This window comes from Pseudophryne corroboree, chromosome 6 (assembly GCF_028390025.1).
Source record: "Pseudophryne corroboree isolate aPseCor3 chromosome 6, aPseCor3.hap2, whole genome shotgun sequence".
In the NCBI taxonomy this organism is placed as follows: Eukaryota; Metazoa; Chordata; class Amphibia; order Anura; family Myobatrachidae; genus Pseudophryne; species Pseudophryne corroboree.
In genome coordinates this window covers 679,661,604-679,683,061 of record NC_086449.1, presented here as the reverse complement: position 1 = coordinate 679,683,061, position 21,458 = coordinate 679,661,604, and the positions used below count along the sequence as shown (strand labels likewise).

General features: G+C 39.7%; 1 protein-coding gene across 3 annotated transcripts in view; it reads left to right on the top strand.

The window, feature by feature from the left end:
• SLIT3 (slit guidance ligand 3) overlaps window positions 1–21,458 on the top strand; it is a 1,129,203-nt gene that overhangs the window by 1,069,254 nt on the left and 38,491 nt on the right. For all 3 annotated transcript variants that reach the window (XM_063928289.1, XM_063928288.1, XM_063928290.1), the window contains 6 exons: window positions 3,712–3,809; window positions 6,632–6,771; window positions 9,196–9,289; window positions 11,124–11,261; window positions 13,066–13,306; window positions 18,081–18,211. In XM_063928289.1, the coding sequence (XP_063784359.1) occupies window positions 3,712–3,809; window positions 6,632–6,771; window positions 9,196–9,289; window positions 11,124–11,261; window positions 13,066–13,306; window positions 18,081–18,211 (842 nt within the window). The remainder of the gene's footprint in view (window positions 1–3,711; window positions 3,810–6,631; window positions 6,772–9,195; window positions 9,290–11,123; window positions 11,262–13,065; window positions 13,307–18,080; window positions 18,212–21,458) is intronic.

Sequence of the window (21,458 nt, the reverse complement as noted above, 5' to 3'; positions counted from 1 at the left end):
ATAAAGCTGTAGAGCAGTGTCAGCCTAATGTAGGAACAATAGTGTATTTTACCTTCATGTTTTATATTTAAAAAAATAATGTTTGGGTTTAGTAATCCTTACAAAAGAGAATCAGTCCATTAACTTCCAAGTGTTACTGTATATGGAGCTCTGTATGAATTGAAATAACTCTGCAACAGCAAACCCCTGACGGATAAAAAAAAAATGATACATGACTGTGGTCTTGCATTAAAGGCTACAGAGAATTGGCATCAGTAATTCCTTTAAAAAAATATATATATATACAGTATATATATCAGGGAAGCACAAATTTCCTAAAAGACATTCCTTTTTTACCTAAAATTTGTATTGGTTTTCATAGATGAATGGATGAGGGATCTTTTTTCCTGTTTTACGACCGCAATACATTAGAGAAAGGAAGATATTTTCCATAATTGTTCTAGAATCCTAATCTTCACAAATGACTCTCCATCAAATAGTGATCATACAAGTTATACAAGACTGTGTTTAATAACATCCAACATCCCTGTAAAATTCTGTCTTCCACAGCCAAGATCTGTATTACAGGATAAAATGGTAAAATGACAATGTATTATACACAGGGTGGTCTTAAATCATTTTCATATAAATAAAAATGAGGCTTAAGAATGCCAAGTAGTTCTATATTACTACCAAGCAGCAAATCATGATTTATTAACAAGGACAAGAAAGTTACTTAAAGTGCAGCTGGCGTTCTACATTCTTATTTGTTTTCATGCCAGCTGAAGTTAGACTGGCACAAATAATAATAGCAGATAATGTCAGAGGGTGTCTGGCAGAAATAGATCTACTGTACTACAAGAGGCATATCTATCTATCTATCTATCTATCTATCTATCTATCTATCTATCTATCTATCTATTATAGTCATTGAATAAAAGGACAATTTGGAACTGTATAATATGGGTTGGGTTGGAATGTCGGCGCAGAGGTATACTTACATTTCCCCAATGCCCCCCTAACCATAACCATCTCTTCCCGCAGCCTAAACCTAACCCCCACCCCCCTTTGCAGCCTAACCCTAACCGCCCCTCCCAGCAGCCTAAATCTAACCCCCTCCCCTGTGGCTTAACTGTCTGATTGGCTGTCAGCCAGGATTCGTGTGCCAGGATTGTGTCCCTATTCGAGATGCCGGTGCTGGCATTCTGATCATTGTCGGGATCCCAGCGTCTGTATTTCAAAAGCCGAGATCCTGACCGGATCTCTATAATACATTACACGCAGTGTTGTATAAAGTCTCAACATTTCAGAAACACAATCTGCTAATTTGAGGCATGTGTGATGCAGTAAACATCCAAATAGTTCTTTCTTGTTCTCTTAATAGTCTGTTGTTTTGCCACTGAAAGTTGCTAAAGTGGACGTTTATGTAATATAAGCAAAATAATAAAATAATATTTATTATAGAGTATAAAGATTTGAGTGGGCTAATACATTAGTGGAAAACACCACAAAGGTGCTGAAACTAGTTGTATCTGCAGATGGCATTTTTATCCAGGTCAGTAAGTCAATCACATTAGAGGCGTAGCGTGGAGCCTAGCATATTACAGCGACCCCCGAGTACTGAGGTTTGTTAGGTGGGGAGCACTGCCATATGGGGCAAATTCAAATGAAAAACAAACATAAGGGGGAATACATACGAAATCCCGGTGGTCGGGATGCCGCTGTCTGTCATATGACTGTGCATCCCGACTGTGAAGATACAGACATTGGAGGGGGTATTTCTACCCTCTTCCCTGTTACCTCCCTTATCCCTTGGGAGGTGGCGGCTGTGGCTAACCCCCATGGGGGTGTCAGCTACAGCTAACCCTGAAGGGGTGGCAGCTAACATGTTTTGTTGGGCTATCCACCCCCCACCCCCCCACACCCCCCAGTGCCTAACCCTAACCTTCCCTAGTGCCTAACCCTACCCTTCCCCCCAGGCCCTAACCCTGAGCCCCAATACTTGCCCTCAGCATCCCAGTTGTCTGTGATCAGTCGTCAGTCTCCTGGTGTCGGGTTTCTGGCATCGATCACATGAGCGCCAGCAACCCGACAGCTGGGGCAGAGTCAGATTAAGGCATGAAGTGCCCACTGGGTGAATCTAATGATTAGGGGTGAAGGGAATGACCACCAATACTCCACAACAGACATCCCTTGTCAGGGCTCTCCACCTGCACTCCACCCCTGCATTACATTGTTGAGGATCTAATGTAACATTTGGGTGCTGCCTACCCTATTTTTCCTTCTGTGAATATATCATCATTGTATAATACTGCAAGACTGCATCAGCAATGTATTACCATCATTCTAACTACCTTGTGAGTCTCTAGCCATCAAATCTCCCCCCTCCTTGTGTCTCCAGCCATAAGTCTTTCCCCATGTCTCTCCCCCTTGTGTGCCTCCAGCCTTTAAATCTCTCTCCCCTGTGTGTCTCAGGCATTCAAATATCACCCCCCTGTGTGTGTCAAGCAATAAAATCTCTCCCCCTTGTTTATCTCCAGCAATCCCATACACAAACGATCTTTAACAAGCTCTCCTAATTTACTTACCTTTTCTACCTTACCTCTGCTTTTCTCTTTCGCTGCTCGCTTTCTGCTGACACTGATGTGACCTTAGGTCACACCAGTGTTACACTGATGGAAGTTGCAGGAGCTGTATGATAGGAACTTGGTTGTAAGGGGTTCCTGCTGCCTGTCATCTAATAGGCAAGGGCGCAGCGGTGCCAGAAAGCCTGTATATCCCATCACAGAATAGCCACTGTCTGCCAGGACTGAAATCCTGAGTCAGCGCAGCGGAGCTTAGATGTCTAGCCTGCCCAGATGCCCCTAGGCTTTTGCAGATGCCCCTTAGCCACATTGCTGCTGGAAGTAATGCCTGGGTTATAAGCTTCATTAATTAATTAATTTATTAATTCATTAAAATGAGATTAATATATGCTTCTAATCATAACTGAATTTATTGCTAATCTCCAATGGGAATGCAAATGTGTGTTTTAGGGACCAAGTTCAACATTTTATAGGCCCCTTAAATTGTATGTATAGTACAAGACGGGTGTAGTATGGTATGCCGGCGGCCTGCATACCGGCACCGGAATCCCGACCGCCGGCATACCGACAGCTGAGCGAGCGCAAATGAGCCCCTTGCGGGCTCGCTGCGCTCACCATGCTGTGGGCACGGTATCTATTCTCCCTCCAGGGGGGTCATGGACCCCAAAGAGGGAGAGGTGTCGGGATTCTGGCGCCTGTATACTGTGCTCCGGGATCCCGACAGCAAACTGAAGACCACCCGTACAGGACAAGACATAGAAACATGTAGTAGAATACAGCAACACTTAGTGGGGCATATATACCTATTTTATGGACGGCAGGACATCCCTGAGTAGTCCAAGGGACATGTACGGGGGCATGACTACATGTTTTGCATCATCACAGCCTTCTCCGGATGGTATAAGTATATGTGACTAAGCTGCTCATGGGTTGCTGGCTCAGTAGCAAAACCATTTATATTATCCCTGTCTGTTTATATTGACTGTAACACATCATGAGCCATATGGAGTGTTGGGACATATGTTTACTATTATTAGTAGTTAATTCCTAGCAATAACTGTGCATTAGCATGACATCTGTTTTTCCAGTTACAAGAGTAAAGAACTGTTATGTACAGAAGAAAACAGTCCAATTTCTATATTCCTAGGGCCGAGACTGTGACATCCCCATCAATGGTTGCATTCAGAATCCATGCCACAACAGAGGGACCTGCCACACCAGTGATGCCAATAAAGATGGATTCAGGTAATTTAGTCATGTTTGGGTTGCAATTATTTTATTTAAATTTAATCTCTATGTATCAGAAATGTATGAACAGCAAAGTGCTTTTCAAGAAATGTATTGCCATGTTAGCTATAATCTGAAATCTGCTTCCTTAACTTCTCATTAGTTAATAGATACACAATAAACTCAGCATTGCCACTTAACCAGTAACATTAGAAATGGCCTCTGGCAGTTCCGGAAATGAGGCAACAGTACTTCATAATGGTGTGGAGAGTCTCTAAATCCCAGAGTTGTTATTTCATGACCTTTCAAATCTATGTATTTGCTAGGCCACTTGAAACTAAAATGTACTGTGTATTGCTGAGTGTATCTATGAGTTTCGAGCAAAGCTGGCCAACTCCTGTAAGTAGAATGTTCTTTCTCCTGTTTGACGCTTTGGCACATTACAGAAAAGTTTATGTGGAGTTGAAGTTAGACAATCACTAAAGATCAAACTTGCTTATATCAAGCAATCAGATTCTAGCTATCACTTCTCTAGTACATTTTATACAATGATAGTCCTCAAGTACCTCATTTTGAAAATTATCAGAATTAACCCGCGAGGGAGTAATTGTAATATTGTAGGCGTAATAAAAGTCAATGTTCCTTATATCTGCAATCTGAACTCTCCAAACCTGGCAAACACAGAAGGAATTCCTATATTGTAGAGACAATTGCCTTATTGGGCTATGAAATGTCACCCAAAGATTCCTATATTTATTGTTGGCCACGATATTTGTAGGATTTAAGGCTAATATAATTAGGTTTGTGACTTTTTACTAATTGGGAAGGTAAAAAAAAAATACAATTTTGAAACTTGTCGTTTAGTTAAAAAAAAAACCCATTAAAAACTGACAGATCAACGGAATCTTGCTTCATGGCTTCAGTAAATAAATATAACCGATAATGATAGTGATAATTACCTTGATGATGAGTTCCTTGAATAAATAAATACATGAAAAAAAAATCAAACAAATATTCATGTTGTCCAATATATTTATATATTGCAACATTTATGCATTCATGTCCAAATATTTCCACACAAGTGTACAAATTAATGTAAGTTAAATGAATAACTGGGCTTGAATAAATTATGTATATGCTGAGTTAAGAGGAAAAGAAAATATTTGTTTAAAATGAATGTGTGCTGATTCAGGACGATCTAATCTATAAATAAATAGTATGATGAGTTTCAGATTTCTTTTATTCCAAATAAATCAACATAAATATGTTTGCAAGAAATCACTTTGATTAAAGCCTCACAAAACCTTGGCATGCATGGTGTAATTGAATTAAGGCTTGTAGCTGTTAATCATTCATGGATACCAGGGAAATCTGGTCACATTGAAATCTAAGCAGGACGCCTCTGTTTACCAGAAGTACATGAAATCATTTAGCAAATCCTGATAGCAGCAAGAGTACTAATGGAAGATGATAAATCACACTTCACAGTAAGACGCATACCTTCACAACCTCTACATTTAAAGTGGGATTGTAATGAAACACAATTTATATCAATAATATCAGTGTTTTTACTCAATAACGCAAGTACAGGAGGTACCTTTGTATAAGATGTTTCTTTTAATCAAAGCCAGTTTTCTACCACTGTCTATATTATTAAGAGGTAAATGCAGATATTCGATGGGGGAGGGAATTCTTTCTACGGTATGCCTCTTTATTGGGTATTTAGCATTTATAGAAAATAAAGATGCTTATGAATATGGTATATTGCCATTAAGAGCTTATTAGCTAAATGTAGAAAATATATTCTATCATCATAGAAATATGTTTTCATTGTGACATTTTACTAGTAATCAATATAGTCACAAATCACAGATGTGCGCACCCCCTGGGATCGTACTTGTCTCTTAGGGGTAAATGTATGAAGCAGTGAAGAAGATCACTGCTTCATACATTTACCCCTAAGAGAGAAGTCCAGAAGCAGAGCATTGTGCCCTTTCTGGAGAGGATCATGTTGTCATGTTGAGAGGCATCTTCTGGATGATGTGATCTTCTCCATCAATAGTGAATACAGACTGAAGACGCCGTCTACCTAAGCGGATACAGTTCTTCAGAGGATCCACATTGTGAGAAACCATCATATAGGGAAAGAAGAGGAATAGGGATTTCTGAGGAAATCCTTCAAAGGAATTGAATATTTGCCACGGATTGATCCAGGACGTAAGATCCATAAGAAATTGACTACAGACCCCGTACGATCCCAGGGGGTGCGCACATCTGCGATTTGTGACTATATTGTGGGGGTGACCACTTCAGCAGAGGTTGCAGCACTATTGCCTTGGAGCGCTGGTTTGAAAACTTTTTGTATTTCATTTTACTAGTAATATTGCTGTGTCCAGTCCTTCCCCAGTATCTACACTTAGGAACGAGTGACCTGACCAAGGCAATTCTCTAGGCCACCTACAACATTATATATGGTTATCCATATAACCAATGTAACTAGTTAGTTAGCAAATTACATACAGTAAATGTGACTGGACATACATTTTTGGTAAATCTTAATTTCATAATAAACAAAAATAATCTGACCATCTACTGTTTGGAGACAACTGACATAGAACATCTCATAAATACTACTAATTTAATGTTTCACAATTATTGGAGCATTTATCTAAAAAGTATGTTTATGATTAACATAAGTACCAAGTGCTGAGTATGTGTTGGCAACTGCTTTCACAGACCAATGCCACTTCATAACAACTGTTTAGGATTGTGTATGATTTGCCAGAAGTGAATGGAACCCAAGTAATGCTCTGATTTGTTTCCCTTCATTCATTACCTAGCTGTTCTTGCCCACTGGGATTTGAAGGGGAGATGTGTGAGATAAATCCAGATGACTGTGAAGATAATGACTGTGAAAACAATGCTACTTGTATAGATGGAATCAACAATTATGTGTGCCTCTGTCCACCTAACTACACAGGTATGAATCATTGCTGTGACACTCAGTAATGGTGACAGCTATTGAATTCTGTCTACCGGAGTATTCTGCTCTACTGTCTCGAGTGTGTGTCTACCTACTTGAAAAAGATATGTGCCTCACCTTTAGATCCCTCACTAGCGTTTTACTGATCCACCGCGGGCCCTCGGATATCATGACGTTCTGCAGTCTGTCTACTCCACTGGTTTACATACTGTAGATTACCTTTTGCAAATTGTTTGTATCACTTGGGGTGGTTAAGGAAGTTTCTAGTCCAATGCTGTTTTACTAACAAGCTTTATAATCCGTACTGGACCATAGCCCTCCCGTCCACCCAGGTCCTCAAAATATTCAAAGAAGAGGGAGCAAGCACCGGTCACCAGACATGTCTTTAGAAAACATAGGGTGCCTCTCCAGGCAGCAGGATGCTCTTCCAGGCACCCCACAAGCTGGAGACAGGTGCCATCAGGACAGCCTGTGATGCCGTCCCAGTGACACACCCCGAGTTACAGCTCTGCTTATAATGTACTATTATTGTAGCATTACATTTTATTTGCACGGGATCAGTATGAAACACCTCCAATCAAAATCCCGACGGTCGAAATCCCGACAGCAATTGACCGACGGTCAAAATCTCGACAAGGTCAAAATCCTGGCATGGACAAAATACCGACATTTAAAATACCGACAATGTCAAAATACCGACATGTAAAATGCCGACAGGTCAAAATACCAAAATGCGTTTTTCGTGTGTATGTCGACATAGATCGACATGGACACCATATAAGTGTACCGCGTCCCCTCGAGCATGGTGCCTCGCTGCGCTCAGCACACTATTATATTCCCCCTCTAGGTCCACTGGGATGGCAATGTATAAACAAGTCAGTTTCAATGAAAAAATCATGAAAAACTCATGTCGGTATTTTGACCTTGTTGGTATTTTAAATGTCGGTATTTTGTCCATGTCGGGATTTTGACCTTTTCGGGATTTTTACCGCCGGTCAATTGCTGTCGGGATTTCGACCGTCAGGATTTGATTGGAGATAAATTGACTGTATCCCGTTTGCACGGTGAAACTGCAAAGCACAACAATAACATCAATGAGATCACTTGTATTACTTATTCCGAGTTTAAGCAGAATAGTTCTGTTATACTCAGTGATATATATACATGGTGATGTCTTTAAATCAATCGTTTTAGTGTTAGCAAAAACCTTCCTCTGACAGCCTATTAGAAATAATACTAGAAAGTAGAAATGCAGTCGCTTATCCATGAATTGTGTTTTGAAATTGTACATTCATTGATGGTGATGTTGCTATAGATGTCAATTGGCAATCTCACATACTTTTGTGTAATTATGTTTTTAATTAGATATGATTAAAGGAGACTTCATGATGACAGTGAAGTGCTTACTTGTAATATGCAGGGAAAGTGTGTGCCCTCTGTATTAGCAGATCCTACCATCTCTTCTAACCTACAGACTTCATACTCCCCACTCTGGTTCATGCACTGCCATCTATAACATACTACAGATAGTATTCATTCTTTACTTATATAGTGCCTATCTCACAGTATATGAGCCTACCCGCTGCACCTGCTTGGAAGTGGACTCCTATTCATTGTGAATGGGTCTATTGTAGTAGAGATCTGGTTTGCCTCCACATTGTATTCTGTTTAATACATTTTTCAATTATTTTCTTTTGAGCTGAGTTTCAATTCAGGTGACATAAAGTCCTCACCTAAAATGGACAATTGCATGTTTTATCTTGCTATGTTTCACTAAATTTACAATTGTTATACTTTGCATAGCCAAGCTAACAATACAGCATCTGCTGTATCACACAGGGTTTATGCCAGCAGGGTCCACAAGGTTACAGGGAATCCAGACTGTGCACTTGAATTATACATTATACTACACAGGACTATAGTGTACAGTAATTTCTACAGTGCATTGATGTAATTAATATAATACACTATCAGCAGTACTTACTAGAAGTAGTTACATATTTATCAAGGGGCCCAGGCCATGCTCTCTCTAATGGTTAGCCAAACCTCTGTGCTTGCTGGCCACACCCCCATAATCATGGGCCCCTCCTACTGCATTCTCCCGGTGGGCCCATCATGCACGAGTCCAACACTGTATGCCAGTCTATATGTTTACAATTGTGCAGAAATGAGTGAGATGAAAAAGTGCACTATGCTAAGTGCCCTCATATCGGGACTGCGGTGCTTGAATTAGGGGGTATGATCAAGGTAATAGTATTGGAAGGGAGTAGATTTAGTGCAGGAGTTATTTGCTGTGGAAAACCCCTTTAATGCATAGTTGCTCAGTGCTTCTACTGCACATTTCCATGTCCTAATTTATGTAAAACATAGCTGGGTAATCATAATTGTATCTACAAAGCAATGTATTTATTTTGACTGTAGGGGAATTGTGTGATGAAGTTATCGACCAGTGTGCTGCTGAGCCGAACTTGTGTCAGCATGATTCCAAATGTATCTCCACCGACAATGGATTCACGTAAGTAAATGATTCAGCAACTGTCACTGCTTGAGACAAAATTTGCCATATAATCCAGCATGGCTGCTTGTTCAAAATAAAACTTGCCAACTTCTAGATAGAATTCAAGCACTTCACATGAATATTGCTGTGCATGGCTTCAGTGAGAAGCAGTTTTGTTGCATCGTATTGCTAATATAATGCATGGCCGCACAGAAAAGATGTTTGAAGCAGCTCACTTGCTCTGAATAGCATATTGAGGCCACAGAATCAATCTTTTACATCCTTGCCGCATTGCAGCAAGGATGCACGTGCTCTTGCTATGTCGTAGACTTGAATGGGAGCTGGCGTGTGCATGAGCCCACCTCCCATTCACTTTAAAGGGTCCTGGCTGCATTTGCATTGCGGTCCTGCTACGGTAAGCTGCTATACACAACAACAGCGTAGCGGGACACATCTGTAAGAGTATGAGTAGTGCACATCTGTATGTCTTCTGGAAAGAAATAATATAAAATTAGCTTAGTTAGATACAGAAATTGAGGTTTTTCTCAGCTAAATCAATCTAGCACAAAGATAGAAGTCTCTTTGGGTCATTAAGGTGCATATTATCTCCAGTCATTAAGTTAAGCCATCTAACTAAGAAAATAATTGTCAATGAGCATTGGAGTACCTATTGAACAAATCCATAATGGCATTACATTTGTTAAGCAAACATCTTTAAACACATTGACAAATGGCTAATTACATGCCATCTTCAAAAGAGCAATAAAGTAGATGTTTAATCTAATTTTTATTCTAAAAGAAGCAGCTGAAGAAATTCTACTAGCCCTGGATTTTTACATTTCTGCTCCTGGACATCTGTGAGTTTTGGCTGGTGCAGCCTAATCAGCTTTCACCTCATTTACTACTATTTGCTACCTGTAACTCAAGCACTCTACAGAGAATTGTCCCGCCAGCCAAATGTTGCATTCCAGAATGTGCCACCAAATTGTTATTAGTTCAGCATGATGTACAATCTTCTTCTGAAGGGGATAGAAACGTGCTTTTTATTTTTTTTTATTTTTTTCAAGGAAAAATAAAAATATAAGAGTAAAAATCGGGTGATTTGAGAAAAAAAAGGTTGATGAATGCAGGCATTGTTTGTGGGCGCTGTGTGGTTTGTTCCAGTGCACTGTTGGCGCCCATTAGGGGAGAGGAAAATATGCGGAAAGAAAATTGTAGTCAGAATTTAATTTGGTGCATAGACGCAGGTGGGCTGTCATACTCATTGCCATTACACTCTGTGATAGATTAACTTCCAAATGTTTCATTGCCCTAACTGTAGCAAACAGTCATAGATTAATAACAGTTTAATATGTTGGGGATATCAGCTGTCACATATAAAGCAAAACCAAGAATACATTTTCAGAGCCAAGATAAAATTCTCAGTCAGCTTTAATAGACTTTTAAATATTAGAAAGCAAAATACATATTCAGACCTTTTGGTACTTGTAGAAGCATTGTTTATTGTGAAATGCTTAAATTGAGAATATTTAGATAGTGTATTTAGATAGTTAGATAGATAGACAGACAGACAGACAGATAATGTCGCTTACAAAATAAAAATCTTTTTTAGCCGAAATGTATTTTAGTACATTTATATTTAGCTACACATCACATACACATTGAAATGTTATTAATACCATAATAAAATCCATGTTTGTATACTTAATGTGCCATTGGTTCAATGATAATTTTGTGTGCTGGTGTTGACATTTCACTGGTTGTGTGACACATAACTTGGATACAAAATGGCGGCTATGTGCTCTAGTTTTCAGGCTTCTAATTCATTAAGTTGTTTGTTTTTCAATTTAAGGTGTGAGTGTTCACCTGGATTTGTGGGGCAATACTGTGAGAGCAATGAGGATGACTGTGTCAACAATAAGTGCCAACACGGGGCTCAGTGTGTGGATGACATTGGTGGATATATCTGTGTGTGTCCACAAGGCTTCAGGTAATAAGCTAAATAATTTCAACAAATGTAATATTCTTTTATATCACAAGTATAAATGTTGCTAGAGTTTTTCGGTTAATTGGGACCCAGTACCTAATTGTAAAAATAAGTGAATAAAATATTGTGAATTAAGTTTATGGTTTGGTCTCTTCCACAAGCAGCATGACCTAGAATGCATGCAGCAAATAATGTTCTTGATAAGTGTGTCTTTTGTAACACGTACTGTGAATTACATACTGTGATTTTGGACAGTTGGGCAACAACTGAGTCCTGCTATTTTGTCCATCTGTTTTATGTACAATATGTATTTGTAACTCCCTGTTGTGATTTTAACTGTGTGAAATCTATGCTTGAGAAGTAGGCTTGAAATCTCTAGGAGGATATACTTAAGATGGAACAAAGACAAAACAATCAAGTATTTAACTCTATATCTACTGGCCTTTTTTTTTTCTTACACAGCTTCAGTTACACCAGGAGTTCCCAACCTCAAGGCACACTAACAGTAAAGATTTTAAGGAGTCATACTTAAGCACAGATTACTTCATTAGTACTTCAGCTATTTTAATTTAACCATCTGTACTCAAGCATTGATTTTACTGATACCTGGACTAATAGTGTGCCTTGAGGACCGGAAGTGGGAAACACAGTGTTAAACTACACAAGGGTAAAGAAAAGTCTATTGTCAAAAGTTGTTTGTAAAAAAGAAAAAGAAAAGAATGAATTGTACATTTGGTTACGCTATTAAACAAACAAGACTTCCTGTCAAACAGGAAGTTATGTTCCAACTCTGCAGGAAGTTACCGACTCTGTGCTGGTAAATGAAATTGAGTTAAAGAAAATTAACTAGGTAACTAGAATATATAAAAGAGAGTAAAACTTGAGAAAATCTCAAACTATTTTCCTTTATTTTGTTCCATGAAGTAAAACAAGTACAGGTTGAGTATCCCATATCCAAATATTCCGAAATACGGAATATTCCGAAATACAGACTTTTTAGTGAGAGTGAGATAGTGAAATCTTTGTTTTCTGATGGCTCAATGTACACAAACTTTGTTTAATACACAAAGTTATAAAAAATATTGTATTAAATTACCTTCAGGCTGTGTGTATAAGGTGTATATGAAACATAAATGAATTGTGTGAATGTAGACACACTTTGTTTAATGCACAAAGTTATTGAAAATATTGGCTAAATTTAACTTCAGGCTGTGAATATAAGGTGTGCATGTAACATAAATGCATTCTGTGCTTAGATTTAGGTCCCATCACCATGATATCTCATTATGGGATGCAATTATTCCAAAATACGGAAAAATCCGATATCCAAAATACCTCTGGTCCCAAGCATTTTGGATAAGGGATACTCAACCTGTACATTATTTGTTTACATGGAGGAAGTAGGCGGTCATGTCAATCTTGTTGTGAAGACCAAACTGGAATAGGATTTAGCCATTGGTTGTGTCATTAAATGCTCCTTATCAAATGAGATAGTAACAGTTTGTACAGAAAATGGAACAGAGTTCGCATGCAGCTCACAATCAATGTACATTTATGCTTTTCAGACTGGTTTTATTACACTAAAAAGACTGCGTTTACAAAACATATATTTTCATACTGAATCACCTTGTATTTGTATTTACACTGTAAGAGTAAACGGAATATTTATAGTGAATACTTTATTTCACATGACACAATCTGTGTTTAATTAAATAATTGGCTGCTTAATATTTTCTTTAATTGCAAAACTATTAACTATGACACGCTGTGCTTGTTAGGACATTAAACTTTTTTTTTTCTTAAATAGTGGCCTGTTCTGCGAAATTTCCCCTCCTATGGTTCTGCTCCAGACTAGTCCCTGTGACAACTATGAATGCCAGAATGGAGCACAGTGCATTGTGGTACAGCAGGAGCCAATCTGCCGCTGTTTAGCTGGGTTTGCCGGTCAAAGATGTGAAAAACTCATCACTGTCAACTTTGTTGGCAAGGATTCCTATGTTGAACTGACTGGGTCCAAAATTCGTCCACAGGCAAACATATCTCTACAAGTAAGCAGTGACTTAAAATTCTGGCAAACAAGGTGTATTTACTGTGCACATTCTCTAACTGCTGCATTATGAAAGCAGTCACGGGAAGTGTTAAATTAAATTATATTTTAGTGATTTTTTTTCATAATACTATTACAATCTAAAACATGTAACTGGTTTAAAAAAATCAAATAACTCTTCCTGTGCCCAAGAAAGGATCTTATTAATCCTCTACCATTAGGCTTTTAACTAACTGTTTTCTCTTCATATTAATAACTCAAATTGACTGTGGACAATCCACCAGAATTAAATGATGCTATGAGATATAGCAAATAATGTCAGCCGGTGGATATTTCCGACACTGTCAATGTTACAGAATCACATGCGGAGTGCACTTTTTATTTTTATTTTTTTATAACCAAAGTATATTTATCAGCATTCAAATCTTTTTAAATCTTCTCTGGTAGCTGTTCCTTGTGGATATTAAGGATATGTGCTTTCTTGCTCAGTGATTACGAACTGATTCGCCCCCACTGTACCATGTGCAATACACAAGAGGATTGATTGGCTTATTGTACGTGTCACATATGTGTGTTAAGTGTGCTCTGCTGTAGAAGCTTTGGTGCTGTCAGTGTGTATATTCATTAACACTACAGTTATTGCTAGATTATAATTATTTATAATAGGTTTGAATACGTCAATTTCTTTATGTCCATTTAGTGATCACTAGGTAAACTAACATTCAAAAACAACTTTATTTATTTATTTAGGAATTGTAAAAGTCCAAGTTACAGAGTCAAAATCCCCCGCACTGCAGTCACTATACTTGAAGTGTTGTTCTAGATTAGGCCTCATAGATGGCAGTATAAATTCCATTCAGTGTAGCCCTTTAAGGAGATCCAGAAGTTTGCAAGAAGATAAACCCTGCCGTTCTCTGCAAAAAGAAGTGATGGAGGCTATCACAGAAATTGTCTGTGATTCCAGCTGAAATAGGAATCCCTTCTTGTGGATTATTTCCTGAAACACGATTTAAGAGAAATAACTGATGAAGTTTCTATTCTAACACAACAAACAATCAAGGCTTTCCTGTCCCTGAAATTTACATTTTGGAACGTGTGCCCCAAGCTTGAAGATGAATGAAGTTTACCAAGGTCATGGCAGAAAGCGGAGGATGCCCTTGGGGGCACTGCCATTGTGTTGATCTGTAGGCTTGCTTTGTCCACGCTGTGAAACATGTCATGTAGCCCTGTTGCTTCTTAGCATCTCCGCTCCCTAATGTGATATTCTAGCTATCTGGAAGAAAGATAGTATCATGCTCCCTGCTTTTTCTTACTTTACTGAAGAACAATTAGGGAATGGAGTCTCTCCTACTTCAGAACAGACAACTAAATAGTAAGTGAAACTGCAACTGTAAAACCATCCTGGAAAAGGTTACACTTTCAAATATGTTGCACGAATCAAAGTGCCCATTAAACAGTGTTTCTCAGTATTCATTACAAACCTTTGCATGCCCCTGCCTTTGTAGTGCATAGCTACCTGTTCGCTAAAAACGTTTTAAGAGCCTGATTAATTATCCCCTTGATATGTCAGCATTCATGTAAAATCCATTTACTTCCCCACAACTTCACCTTCTGACCTGTATTTGCCATGACTGCATCTTCTCTTCCAGCAAACTGACGCTCTTTTAAGACTGCTCTAAAAATAGTGTATTTGATAATCCTATCCATAAATTATCATGTTGAGAAGAGAAACATATAGAAATATATAGGCACAGCTCAAGGAGGTCAAGATATTTAATATACTAGCATAATATACTAGTGTATTGTGTTAAAACAGTTCAGTGTTAATAGTACATCAAAAAGAACAAAACAAACATTTACCAGCAGAGATGTTACCTTTAAAGTAAGCATAATGGTTTCAAGCTTATGTATACGGGTGCCATGATATAGACACTTGTTGAAATGAGTTTCCAAGTGACTGTACTACACAAATAGATACATCCGTTTATATATAAATATCTGATTTAAGTACTAAGCTAACTAAATAAATAAATACATAAAAGTATTGTTAAAACATCCTTTCTTGTATGCACATCTGTGTATTAAATGTTTATGGAAATATTGAAATTCATACCAATAATCTCTTGATACTCATACTTTGTAGAACACCGATTGGTGGTGCATATATTTAATGTCCCGAAAGTAATCACAGTGTGGAATGTTCTTCAGATGATAGTCGTTATTTGCTAAAGTTATAATTCAAAGTGGTAGGTGGGCTGTGAACAACAATGTAACAAATGACTCAAATGTTGGAACACATGAGGAAGTTAGGGTAGAGTGGCTCCCTCTACAACAGTTCAAAAGTCCCTCTCTGTGATCTACCCTTTCTTTGCAACCATGTAAGAACTATCATGGTCTCCTTATCAGTTCAATTCAACAAGTAGGTAAGCCAGTCTTTCGGGCCACAATATCATTATAAATACAAAGAGTACAAAAACTCTAAAGTTTCAGATACTTAAATTACACTGTGGTTTTTACTTCCACGATGACTAGGAGAGAATAAACGTAAACTGAACTCCTTTTCTTGTATGCGCCCTCACCAAATGAAGATAAAGAAGCAAAGAAAATTCAATAGTGTGGTATTGTTAAACAAGACAACACAAAATGTATGGGAACGTGATTAATCACCACCTTTGCTAATTGTAAGGTGAAGAATATATATATATATATATATATATATATATACATACATACTTCAGGGGGATCCTCACCTCCTCTTAGTATTTGAACTTGACACAGAAAAATTAGTACAGGCGCTAACATGGAAATAGCACCTAACAGATCAATACGTTTTCAATAAGTACATTAAATACACAGCTGCAGTCTTAAAGGATAACTACCAACCCAAATCAGAAACATAGTAGGACATTTTACAGACTGCGCTTATAATATATACCAGAATGTGGAAACTTTGCTATCAATAAAATGTAATTAAGGGGTCTATTTACTATGCCAAATCTGGCTCTGGTACTAGCCAGTGCCTCCTCAGCCATTTACCTCACCGAACGTCCCTGGTATATATACATATTTCTTAGCAGTTTGCTGCCACAGAGCTGCACGTCTGCTGTTCCCGCCACCTCTGTCTCTCCTCACTGATGATGGTAATACGCGTGGCTGTTCTGAGCCTGTGAGCCTGCTTGGACATCCCCAGACCATTTCCACACCTCCTCCCAGGAGAGATATAGCTCTGCAGCAGTACACTGAGGTGAGCACCCGCTCCACTCTGAATAGTGGGTGGGTGGCAGGGAGATTGTTGGCATTTTGCTATGGGGCCCCATAGCTACGCCCCTGCCAGCAATGCCAGTCAAATATAACCATGTTCTAAACTTTTCTGTGAATACAAGTATTAAACGTTCAACTCCAAATCTCCTTTAAAAAAAAAACCACAATCACAGCTGAGCTTTTCCATGATCATCTTGCAGACGCTCCAAAGATGCTTATTCTAAAGCAACAAACAATCTTTGCATTCCTGACCAGGGAATCTGTAATATAACTCTGTAGAGGTGATGGAACATACTGTACCTCAGGACCAGATTCAGAGGTGGATGGTAGTCCCACAGATGCTGCATGATATTAGGTAAACCCCACTGATTGCTTCAATGATCCACTGCAGCATCTGTAGACACAGCATTGAATCACCATCGGGCAACATTGACTATCTGAGTAACCCTAAGGTCACTCGGAATGGCCGCCAGCTCTCCCCTGCAGAGGCCAGTAAAGTTGGAAGATGCAGACAGTGGCCTCAGGCTGCATACAAAATGGGGCTGACACACCTTGATTTGTCAAATATTCCCCGTCACCGCCCCCAAATGGCTGCAGCCTGTCAATGAAAGTGTTGCAGCTTATGAAATAAAAACAAGGATCATTGGGTTACTGAAAACTACAGGAAAATATCTCTGACAAATGCATGGCATGATATATTTCATTTTTTCTATACTGTAAATAAAAAAAGCCAAAAGAAAGGACCTGAAAAAATACCTCACAAAATAATTATAATTATTGAATTAATTTACAGATTGATTATCATCTACTGAGTCCTTCCGCTTTCAATGCTGTTTTAGCGACCTCTCTAGGGCAGCCCAACATGGAAACCTAATTGAAATATTGCCTCTAGTCTAAATTTAGCTGTAAGACTTCACTAATAAAAGCAAAAATGAGAAGAAAAATGAATATTCTCTTTATATGCAACAGTGTGAGTGACTACTTTGAAAAGCTGAAACAAAGTTAGGGAGCCAAAACACATTGTTAAGAACAGCTCATTTGTCCTATTTGACTTGTCACTTTCAGCTTGGCTGCTGCAATATGAAACAGGCAGTAGGGGTTACTAGACAGACATCACAAGACGCGTACCCAATACAGCAATATGTGCAGCGTCTGCAGTTCTGGCTTATTCTAGGCCTGGAACTTGTTTGGAGAACCAGTGTTAAACATGTGGATGTACTTTGGAATATTTTTTCTGTTTATGCTACAATGTGCAGTTGTCATTTTTCACGCTTCATCCTTCATCACCCTATTGTGTGTCTAAAGTATTTTAACAGTCTCAATATGTGCTCTTACCCCAGTTTTACATATTTCAAGTTTTATTTTCCTGAATGTGAATAAACAAACATGTTTTGGAATCTCCACAGATTTGTACACACACACACAATTGGTCTTTCTGCCATTCAAGCTGGGCAAGTCAACCTGTTTGAAAGTACATTGATTAGGATTCTGATGTCACTGATTGTCTTTTGCAGGTTGCCACAGATAAAGACAATGGCATTTTGCTCTACAAAGGAGACAATGATCCCTTAGCACTGGAACTCTATCAAGGGCATGTGCGTTTAATCTATGACACCTTTGGCTCGCCTCCGACTACTGTCTATAGGTAAGTCTAGGACAAACTAAAGACTAACCTCTTCTATATAGGCTAGGGTATACGTTCAGATTGTCGAAATTCAACATGTTGACATTCACAATGTCAACAATGAGAGAATATCGACATTATAGCATGTCAACATTGTGACTATTAACAGCCTTTTTTTAAAACCAATTTTAGTGTTAGGTTTAGGATTAGGTTGCAGTTAGGGTTAGGGATACTGTACATTCAGAATGTTGACAGCTGACTCTATTTTCTCTTACATCCTAGAGGATGCTGGGGTCCACATTAGTACCATGGGGTATAGACGGGGCCCTTGGGAGCCATGGGCACTTTAAAAGTTTAATAGTGTGGGCTGGCTTCTCCCTCTATGCCCCTCCTACCAGACTCAGTTTAGAAAATGTGCCCAGTGGAGACGGTCACAGCTAGGGGAGCTCCTAGGAGTTCTCTTAGTTTTATTGTTTTTTTTAAAGAGTTAGGCACAGGGAGGCTGCTGGTAACAGCCTCCCTGCTTCATGGGACTTAGGGGGGGAGTAGTGTCCAACCTTGGAGGTTAATGGCCACTATCTCTGCTGACAGGACACTGAGCTCCTGAGGGTGATGATCGCAAGCCCCCAAGGTGACCGCTCACTCCCGCAGCACGGCCGCCACCCCCTAACAGAGCCAGAAGACGTCGGTGGTGAGTAGGTTGCCAGCGACCTGACAAGCGGGGAACAGGTGAGAATGGCAGCATCAGGGTAGGAGTGCTGTAGCCGCGCTCCGGAGGGCTCAGAGGCGCTGCTGTGCGGCGCTGTGAGGGGCGCCCTGGGTCAGCGCGATACCCTTAAAACTAGTCATCTGGGCTATCAGGGAAGGTATTCTACTGCTAGCAATATGTTTTACCTCAGGCCAGTATAATCTTAAAGTGCGGGAAGAGGTGCCATGACGGGGGGCGGAGCTTCTCCTCAGAGCGGATCCAGCAGCTCACCAGCGCCATTTTCTCCCTGCAGATCACACACAGAGACGCTGACAGGGAGCGCTGACCCTCCACATAACTCCAGCTATCCTGTGCGGTACCAGGGGTTATAGAATGGGGAGAGAGAGTGTTATTCACAATTTTACACTGTGTAGTCTATTAAGGTTGCACAGTCAGCGTCAGGCTTTTATTACAGGTTGAGTATCCCATATCCAAATATTCCGAAATACGGAATATTCCGAAATACGGAATTTTTTGAGTGAGAGTGAGATAGTGAAATATTTGTTTTCTGATGGCTCAATGTATACAAACTTTGTTTAATACACAAAGTTATTAAAAAATATTGTATTAAATGGCCTTCAGGCTGTGTGTATAATGTGTATATGAACCATAAATGAATTGTGTGAATGTACACACACTTTGTTTAATACACAAAGTTATTAAAAATATTGGCTAAATTGACCTTCAAGCTGTGTGAATAAGGTGTATATGAAACATAAATGCATTCTGTGCTTAGACTTGGGTCCCATCGCCATGATATCTCATTATGGTATGCAATTATTCCAAAATATGGAAAAATCCGATATCCAAAATACTGCATTTTGGATAAGGGATACTCAACCTGTATATAACTGCCTACTGGGGCGCTGTGTGGGTGCTGGCTCCATTAACTCTGTGTCTCTCTGAAAGTACTTGGGGGAAACTGTGTCTGACATTTTCCTGTGTGTGTGTGTACATATTTCTCATATTACCATGTCCAGGGACTCTGTGTCTTGTGCTGTAGAGTATGTATCTTCCCCAGAGGAATCCATTCCATGTACTCAGGAATGTAATATCATGTCTCAGCCTTCTGAATCCGATCCGTTGTGGGTGGCTTCAATTAAGCGAATGATATCCCAGATTTCATCTAGGATTGCTCATACTGAGACTGAAACACAGGTTTTGAGAAAATCTGTAGAGGTTTTGTCTGGTTCTGTTCCCACTACCTCCTCAAACTCCCCTGGTATATGCCCAAAGATGCGTGCTCTTGCCCAAATTATGCAAGTCGACACGGATACCGACTCTGATACGGGAGACGGTGATGGGGATATGCGGGGGGGGGGGGGGTGAGGCATCCCTTGCAAAGGGGGTCAAGCTCATGATTGAAGCCATTAGGGATGTGTTACACATTTCTGACAAAGCACCTGAGCAGGTCGAGGAGGCTTACTTTACAGACAATAAGAAAGCCTCCCTGACCTTTCATGCGTCTAAGGAATTAAACGCATTATTTAAAAAATCCTGGGAAACCCGGAGAAAAAATTCCAGATCCCAAAAAGGGTTCTTGTTGCATTTACCTTTCCTGAGGAGGATAGGAAAAAGTGGGAAACCCCCCTATAGTAGACGTTTCTGTATCTAGACTGTCTAAAAAGGTGGTTTTACCTGTCCCTGGGTCTACCGCTTTGAAAGAACCAGCAGACCGCAAGATTGAGACTACGCTCAAATCCATATACACTGCTTCAGGCATGGCGTTAAGGCCCACTATTGCCTGTGCATGGATTTCTAAAGCCATAGTAAAGTGGTCAGGCACATTACTTGAGGAATCAGATTCTCTGGATAGAAGTGACATTGAAATGTTTTTACGTCACATACAGGATTCTGCGGGTTTCATGGTGGAGGCCATGAAGGACCTGGGTCATCTGAATGCAAGGACGTCTTCCATGGCTGTCTCGGCGCCAATGGTCTTCATACGCGTAATCCAAGAGAAGTGTGGAGAACCTACCCTTCACAGGTCAGGCTCCGTTTGGGAAAACATTGGATGCGTGGATCTCCCTGGCAACCACGGGTAAGTCAACCTTTCTTCCCTCAGCCACTCAGACACCAAAAAAAAAAAAATTCAACATCTACAATGCAGTCCTTTCGGACAGCAAAGGTTAAGAAGTCCAAGCCCCCTTCCACTTTCTTCAGAGGTGGTCGGGGAAAATCCAGAGAACCTGCACCTGCAGGTTCCCAGGAACAGAAGCCTGGCTCTGTTTCCTCAAAATCCTCAGCATGACGGTGGACCTCCCAGCCTGGAGAGCGTGCAGGTGGGAGCGAGACTTTGACTTTTCAGTCACGTCTGGATATCATCCGGCCTGGATCCCTGGGTACAGGATATTGTGTCCATAGGTATAGACTGGAGTTTCAAGAGCTTCCACCTCACAGATTCTTCAAATCAGACTTACCAGCTTTGCTGACACAAAGGGCTATCCTACAGGAAGCCATTTAAAAATTAGAAAAGGCAAATGTCATTGTTCCAGTTCCACCTCATCTGGAAAGCAATGT